We start from the raw sequence: 8835 nt of genomic DNA on the forward strand, positions 1-8835 counted from the left end.
ACCACCGGCCAGACCACCAGGTTTGAGATTAGTGGGCGACAGTGGCCCGCTATCCTCTTGCTGTCTGGAAAGTAAGCAGCTTTACCTGGTTAACTAGTCCAACAGCTTGGTCTACACCAGTCAACCAGCTAAACCAGCTGACTTACCAGTAAAGGGTATGTTTTATGTAGATGACCAGCTTTTCAGCCACTTTGACCACCTGAAACCACATTTTAAGCCAAAAATCTGCTCTTAAGCATGAAATAACAATTAAATATTAATTTAAAAAAATGTAAAAAAAATTAATTTGCACAATTAAATGTTTGTAATCGGCTGTAAATAAAGTTTAATTACTTCTCTTAACTTTTTAATGCATCGTTTACAAAAACACGACGCTCCTGCTGTGATTGGTCGAAGGATGGACACTCGGTGCGTTCTGATTGGCTGCTGTGCCTGGCTGCGTTCCGATTGGTTGTCGAAACCAAAACGAACGGCAGAAGTTGGGGCAGGCGGAAGTGAGCAGGCGGAAGCAGAAATGTGGCGGAGCTAACGCTGCTGGGTTCAGCGCCTGCTGCTGCTGCTGTTGTTTGCTGTTGTTGTTGTTGTTGTTGTTGTTGTTGTTGTTGTTGTTGTTGTTGTTGTTTTGGCTCCGGAGCAGCATGTCGGTGCCGCCGAGCTCGGTTCTGACCCCCGCGGTGCTGCTGTGGCTCTCGGCCGCGGTGGCCGCCGTTTTCAGCCCCGGGGCGGACAGCGAGCTCACCTTCCTACTTCCGGCAGGACACACCGAGTGCTTCTACCAGAGCGCCGCGAGGAACGGAACCCTGGAGGTGGAGTACCAGGTGGGTCACTGACTGGACACCACTGACCCCAACCAGGCCACGACACATGGCCTTCAGCTCTCCAGGAGCATGAACACCCAGGCTGGTGTGACCACTGCTCCCAGACCCCCTGCTGTTAGCTTGAGCTCCAGAGGTCTGCAGAGCACGAGCCTTCAGCTGTGGTCAGTAGGTCAGCTTTAGCCCACATGACCTACAAGGTCAGTAGTGTCGGTAGCTATTCTTCAGGACACTGAGCTGTGGTCAGTAGCTATTCTTCAGGACACTGAGATGTGGTCAGTAGTTATTCTTCAGGACACTGAGATGTGGTCAGTAGCTATTCTTCAGGACAATGAGATGTGGTCAGTAGTTATTCTTCAGGACACTGAGATGTGGTCAGCAGTGTCAGTAGTTATTCTTCAGGACACTGAGATGTGGTCAGTAGCTATTCTTCAGGACACTGAGATGTGGTCAGTAGTTATTCTTCAGGACACTGAGATGTGGTCAGTAGTTATTCTTCAGGACACTGAGATGTGGTCAGTAGTTATTCTTCAGGACACTGAGATGTGGTCAGCAGTGTCAGTAGTTATTCTTCAGGACACTGAGATGTGGTCAGTAGCTATTCTTCAGGACACTGAGATGTGGTCAGCAGTGTCAGTAGTTATTCTTCAGGACACTGAGATGTGGTCAGTAGCTATTCTTCAGGACACTGAGATATGGTCAGTAGTTATTCTTCAGGAGACTGAGATGTGGTCAGTAGCTATTCTTCAGGACACTGAGATGTGGTCAGTAGCTATTCTTCAGGGCACTGAGATGTGGTCAGTAGTTATTCTTCAGGACACTGAGATGTGGTCAGTAGTTATTCTTCAGGACACTAAGATATGGTCAGCAGTGTCAGTAGTTATTCTTCAGGACACTGAGATATGGTCAGTAGTTATTCTTCAGGACACTGAGCTGAGGTCAGTAGTTATTCTTCAGGACACTGAGATATGGTCAGCAGTGTCAGTAGTTATTCTTCAGGACACTGAGATATGGTCAGCAGTGTCAGTAGTTATTCTTCAGGACACTGAGATATGGTCAGCAGTGTCTGTAGTTATTCTTCAGGACACTGAGATGTGGTCAGTAGTTATTCTTCAGGACACTGAGATGTGGTCAGTAGTTATTCTTCAGGACACTGAGCTGTGGTCAGCAGTGTCAGTAGTTATTCTTCAGGACACTGAGCTGTGGTCAGTAGCTATTCTTCAGGACACTGAGATGTGGTCAGTAGTTATTCTTCAGGACACTGAGCTGTGGTCAGCAGTGTCAGTAGTTATTCTTCAGGACACTGAGCTGTGGTCAGCAGTGTCAGTAGTTATTCTTCAGGACACTGAGCTGTGGTCAGTAGTTATTCTTCAGGGCACTGAGATGTGGTCAGTAGTTATTCTTCAGGGCACTGAGATGTGGTCAGTAGCTATTCTTCAGGACACTGAGATGTGGTCAGTAGTTATTCTTCAGGAGACTGAGATGTGGTCAGTAGCTATTCTTCAGGACACTGAGATGTGGTCAGTAGCTATTCTTCAGGACACTGAGATGTGGTCAGTAGTTATTCTTCAGGACACTGAGATGTGGTCAGTAGTTATTCTTCAGGACACTGAGATGTGGTCAGTAGCTATTCTTCAGGACACTGAGCTGTGGTCAGTAGTTATTCTTCAGGGCACTGAGCTGTGGTCAGTAGTTATTCTTCAGGACACTGAGATGTGGTCAGTAGCTATTCTTCAGGACACTGAGCTGTGGTCAGTAGTTATTCTTCAGGGCACTGAGATGTGGTCAGTAGCTATTCTTCAGGGCACTGAGGTGTGGTCAGTAGCTATTCTTCAGGGCACTGAGCTGTGGTCAGTAGTTATTCTTCAGGACACTGAGATATGGTCAGCAGTGTCAGTAGTTATTCTTCAGGACACTGAGATATGGTCAGTAGTTATTCTTCAGGACACTGAGATGTGGTCAGTAGTTATTCTTCAGGGCACTGAGATGTGGTCAGTAGCTATTCTTCAGGGCACTGAGGTGTGGTCAGTAGCTATTCTTCAGGGCACTGAGCTGTGGTCAGTAGTTATTCTTCAGGACACTGAGATATGGTCAGCAGTGTCAGTAGTTATTCTTCAGGACACAGATATGGTCAGTAGTTATTCTTCAGGACACTGAGCTGTGGTCAGCAGTGTCAGTAGTTATTCTTCAGGGCACTGAGATGTGGTCAGTAGTTATTCTTCAGGGCACTGAGATGTGGTCAGTAGTTATTCTTCAGGACACTGAGCTGTGGTCAGCAGTGTCAGTAGTTATTCTTCAGGACACTGAGATGTGGTCAGTAGTTATTCTTCAGGGCACTGAGATGTGGTCAGTAGTTATTCTTCAGGACACTGAGATGTGGTCAGTAGTTATTCTTCAGGGCACTGAGATGTGGTCAGTAGTTATTCTTCAGGGCACTGAGCTCTGCTGACCTCTCCTGTTGGAGAAGCTTCACTTGACTGGCTTGAGTGACCTGATCCTGGACCTGGTCACAGAAGATCTGCAGCAAAGCCATGACTTCCAGCCTGTTGCACAAGGAGCTTCTGAGTCAACGAGAGCTGAATCGAGTGACTGAGTGACTCTCTTAAGTGAATCAAGTGAATCAAATGAATCGTTTTGCAAGCAGGAGTGAATCGAGTTATTTTCCCTTATGAATCTTTGAACACATTGATCATGGACACACTCAGACTTTTCCTGAACGACTGTCCATGTCCTTCAGATCTGTCTGTGTCAATGTTCACTGCTTATAGTTTGAGTTGAGCTGAATCAAGAGACTCTGACCATGTAGGCCAGTGAAAACTAGGGATGCTTGACCTCTAGAGCAAGACTGACCTCACCGCGTCCATCCTGATCTGTATTGCCTGGTGGCTTGGAGCAAACGTCTGGGTTCCTTGAGGGTCATTTGAAGAACTGTTCATTAAACCAGTGTAATTGAACAATTCTAGGTCTATTATTTAGTAGCCGTTGAGCTGGACGGTCTTAGGGATCTCATATTTGTGACCACAGAAGTGGACAGAGCAATGCTTCAGCTAAAACCTCATATCAGACAGTTTAGAAGATTAGATTTGCTAAATGCTAAAACCTCTTATCACGGCTAGCAGCTTGCACACAGTCCAGTGTTCACATGTTTGCGTAACGGGTGTGAAGCAGCTCTGCTGTTTGTGTTCTGATCCGGGTTCAACCCACCACACACCATAGCAAGACTGGACAAACGCTAATTAGCATCGTAAGCATCAATTAGCCTGTAGTACAGGGCTTGTGGAGGTGAGGAAACTGTGGGCAGGTCCTGAAAATGGTTCTGTGACCCCTTGTAGCATTAGTGGAACCCCAAACAGCCATTATTTTCACAGTTCCATAAGTAATTGGACACATTAACTGAAGTTCAAGTATGTCTCGGCTTGACCCGCCATCCCTTAAGATCCACAGAAGACGAGCGTCCAGAAACGAGCTTCTCCTGGGAGTCCAACGCTCGCTGTCCTCAAACCCAGACTGAAGACCCTCCTCTTCTGAGAGGACTTAGTGTGCAATTAGCAATTTTAAGATATATTTTAGACAATGATAAAATTAGTATTTGGGTTTTTTATTTTTATTTTTTGTATCTAAAGATAAAAGGGAGAGTTTTTCAGAAAATAAAAAGTAATCAAAAATCACATAAGCAAAAAAAAAAGTAAAAAATTATAATAAAAAAACAAAACAAATCAAAAATAAAACAGAGCAAGAAATGTTTATCAGACTGAATAAGTACGTTTTTAATTAAAATTAATCTAAAGGCTGTTCGTGAAGTTATGTGTAGCATAAAGGCTAAAGCGGCATCTCCAAAAGCTTTGTCCTGCTTTGAGGAACATCCAAAAGAGAAGATCCACAGAACCTTAAAATAATTGATAAGTAAAAAATGTAGAAAAAATATATAATAAAAAATATAATATGTGAGATATAAATATGTGATGTGTGTGTGTGTGTGTGTTTTACAGGTGATTGCAGGAGCAGGTATGGATGTGGATTTCTCCATCATCTCTCCTCACGGCATCCAGCTCATCTCAGAGTTCCGGCGCTCCGATGGCGTCCACATGTACGTCCATTACTGCTATACGTCCATTCTACCGCCTCATAAAAAGCCCCTGATGTGATTGATTAGGCTCGTTAACGCTCCCGTATGTAAGCGAGTAACGCTGTAACCCTCACTGCCCACATACTTCTATGCGTCCTTTACGCTGGCATGGGTGTTGAGCAGTACATCCACTAGAGGGCAGTTCAGAGTCAGACTGAACGCACACAGTGACCGTGGAGGAGGTCGTGACAGTGGTCAGGTTTCACTTGTACTCTTGGCTACGCTGCCCCCTACAGTGTCCAGTGGTGCTGCGAAGACTTTACCGCTGAGCGTAAATGAGCCTTAATTTTGTTCTCCCCGCTCGGCTCGGCTCGGATCTATAATAGAACTGTGTATCGATGGTTTATAAAGTATATAGGAACATTAATGGAATTGTTGAGTGCTACGTATTTATTTTTATTTATTTTAAATTATTATTTATAAATTATTCATTTATTTATTTTATAAAAAAAAAATAATTGAAAAAATAAATTCTCGTTTTGTCTTTTCTCCATAATGTAAATCTGGATTTAATTAATTAATTTATTTATTTATTTATTTTATTTTATTTATGCTGTATCAGCATTTCAGGACGAATGAACCAATGGAAATGCTCCAAATTTTTTTTCCAAATCATTGAAAGTTAAGAAGCTTCTGAATTCGTCATCACGCCCCCTACAGTTTATAAACTCCTCAGACTCAAAACCTAGTCATGTGAGTGTGGGTGTGGCCTTAGCATAAGTCCCACCCACTCCTCCCTTCACGTTACTCTGATAGGCTGCAACCATAGATGCCTCATTCTGATCATTGAAGACTTCCACAGAAGAGGGTGTGCGTGGTGCTCACGGGTGGGGTATGATCCTCTGTTAGTTGTAGCAACACTAGCAGATGTAATGTGTGTGTGTGTGTGTGTGTGTGTGTGTGTGTGTGTGTGTGTGTGTGTGTGTGTGTGTGTGCGCACACTCTTTTCTCTGCTGGTGTTTAGGGTGGAGCCCACGGAGGAAGGGGACTATCAGTTCTGCTTTGACAACAGCTTCAGCCGCTTCTCGGAGAAGATGGTGTTCTTCGAGGTCATTCTAGAGAGCACAGCCAATGACGCGGGTGCAGACGATGAGTGGGTGGGGCTTGGAGAGCCAGAGAACCTATTAGAATACAAACTGGAGGATATCAGGGTGAGCCTTCCTCAGAACCTTCCTCTCCATCTGTGAAGGGTTGCAGGTTGAAAGAGGACACTGGGGACACAGGGAAGGTGTAGCTGTGGGGGTGGAGTGGGTGGAGTGGGTGGGGCTGTTTGGATACTAGCTTTAGTGAGTGCTCCTCTACCCTCTCTCTGCAGGAGTCGATGGAGTCTGTTCATCGGCACCTCGAGCGCAGTCGGCAGATGCAGACGGTTCTGCGGGCGTTCGAGGCTCGAGACCGGAACCTGCTGGAGGATAACCTGTGGCGGGTCTCCTTCTGGTCCTGTACCTCTCTCCTGGTCATGCTGCTGGTGGCCCTCACTCAAGTTTACACAGTCCGCCGCCTCTTTGACGACAAGAGGAGGATCAGATCCTGAGGTCACGCCTACCCCTCCCCCCACACACGTCCCCGCCAAAACAGCTAATCAGCCAATCAGCACGCAGGAGGCTGTGTGACGGACAGGAGCAGGCTGGCTTAGGAGAGGACTGGAGGGAAAGCAGAGGAGGAGTGTTTATATGTTTGTATATGTACATAAGATCCGTACCATAACCTCTTATCTCTAAAACCAAGATTTTAGTGACCGTAGTTACGGAGCATTTCTATTGGTCGGTTCATCTAGAAACGTTTCCACAGTGTAAACAGCTTCCTCCCCACATCACCCCTAGTGGGGACGTCGGTCAGCACAGGCGTCTGTTAGCTGCTGTGTCAGGGCTGGAGAGCCGGGCTTTCATCAGAGTGTGCTAGGCTACCTAGTGATGCTGCAAAAGAGGCGGTGGCCCACATGAACAGGGATTGGGTAATTGGCCTAATAAACTGAGTAGAAAATGGGTAAAAAAAAGCAATTAAAAATCAATATAATCAATATTATACTTCAATCAATATTCTAATATATATTATATAAACAGGTTGTTCGGGACCGTGCCTTCATACGTGCCTCATTTAAAAAGATGCCCAGGCTGAAGCCCTGCTCATGCCTTACCTTACTGCTTATACCTGAGAGTGGGTGGGGCTAGGTGAGAAGATATGTAAATCTGAGACCTATCAGAGATTGATTTTGCAGATTATTTTCCATATATAAACTGTACGGACTGGAGGGTGAAGCATTTACATTTAGTTAATTTTAATTTACATTAGTTCCACTAATTATCTCTCAAATCTATATTTCAAAAAGGAGGAAAATTGACCCTATAATTATTATTATTGTTATTATTATTATTATTATTGAAGAGCAACTGCTGCTTACACAATGTGAACATTACACAATTAATGAACGAAAAGAAGTGGTTCATAATTAAATATTTGAAAATTATTACATATATTCCTATATTATTTAATATAATATTGTTATTATTATTATTATTTTAAATTGACCACTTTCAGATTTATTTTATGTGTTTTTCTCTATAATGTGAATCTGGCAGTTGTTCTTCACCCTGTATCAGAATTTCATGATGAATGGACCAATAGAAACGCTCCAAAATAAAAAAGAAAGATTTTAAGTAATTTTTTGAGATTTTAGAGATAAAAGGTCAGTCATCTGCAAAAGTGTAGGCACCCTGTTTGGGAATCTACTTTCTATGAATCTACTGAATTGACAGTCTGTCTGTGTGTGGGTGAGTGCAGACGTCTCACTGACCTGCATCATCAGCTATATGTGGAGTCTGGTCTGGGGTGCCTACACTTTTGCACAGGGCTGTGTGTGTCAACGCTTCTCCTCTGCAGTGCTTTTGTCTGGACGGGTCGTACAGCAGCAGCAGTGGTGATGGTGGTGGTGGTGGTGCCGGACTGGAGGTGAAGCTCTGAGCCACAGCAGCAGCAGCCACAGCAGCTGCAGGACGTCTGACCACTGGTCTGCAGATGCCCCGTAATGGAGAGCGCCTCAGAGAGCCTCGCGGAGAAGCTGCTACGACTCCGTCAGTTCACTCACATCCAGCATCAGAGGGTGCTGGACCGACTGCGGGTCACTGGCTTCATCTCCAACCTGAAACTGAAACGCTGCACCACCAGTAATGTTATAATATTATTAATAATAATGATATTAATATTATTACTCATAAAATTATAATAGCATTATTCTTGGTCTATTCCTGGTTGTTGGTTTACATTGTTTACATTTTCATCCTGGTTTAAAAATCATCAATAATTAATAAACAGATTTTTTTTTTCATAAACTGTGTAATAAATTCATAATTATAGATAATTTCCTTATAGACGTTATTGGTGATCTTTAATCTCCAAACCTGATTATATCTGATGATTGATTATTGGTATTGATTAAAATACAGAGCTCGTCTGTTTTGAAGAGTCACTAGTTGTTCGTTGCTTAATGATTGGTCAGTCCAGAGTCCAAAACGGTCATCATTCCTGTGCAGGAACCACTCGGCTGTTGCAGCTCTTGGGTGCTTGGGTTTGGGAGACGGGTCAGTGGGTCTGAACCAGCAGGGGGAAGCAGTGAGGTGGTAGAACTGATTGAGGTGGTCTCCTGAGTGTTTTTCAGTTTATCGTCTCGCTCTGAAAGCTGAATCTGGCTTTGTGTGTGTGTGTGTGTGTGTGTGTGAGTGAGTTTCTGTAGTGTGCCTTTATCTGGGCCGGGCCGGGCCGGGCCGAGCCGGGCCGTGTGTGAAGTGAACTGAAAGTGCCCATTAAAGACTGTTCTATACCGGTACGCAGTACGAAGTCTGTTTACTCAAGATTTTTAAAGAATAAAGATAAATGATGAACACTTTGTTTCTGCGT

The 8835-nt window shown here is 44.3% G+C and overlaps 1 protein-coding gene across 1 annotated transcript; it reads left to right on the forward strand.

Annotated features, from left to right (window-relative positions):
• The first annotated feature begins 491 nt into the window (after nt 1-491).
• Nucleotides 492-8821, forward strand: tmed1b (transmembrane p24 trafficking protein 1b). The gene is made up of 4 exons (XM_072657155.1): nt 492-818; nt 4805-4902; nt 5906-6092; nt 6257-8821. Exons 1-4 carry the CDS (start codon nt 639-641, stop codon nt 6473-6475), a joined length of 684 nt encoding a protein of 227 aa, XP_072513256.1. The 5' UTR covers nt 492-638; the 3' UTR covers nt 6476-8821.
• The last annotated feature ends 14 nt before the right edge of the window (nt 8822-8835 follow it).

This window comes from Salminus brasiliensis, chromosome 15 (assembly GCF_030463535.1).
Source record: "Salminus brasiliensis chromosome 15, fSalBra1.hap2, whole genome shotgun sequence".
In the NCBI taxonomy this organism is placed as follows: Eukaryota; Metazoa; Chordata; class Actinopteri; order Characiformes; family Bryconidae; genus Salminus; species Salminus brasiliensis.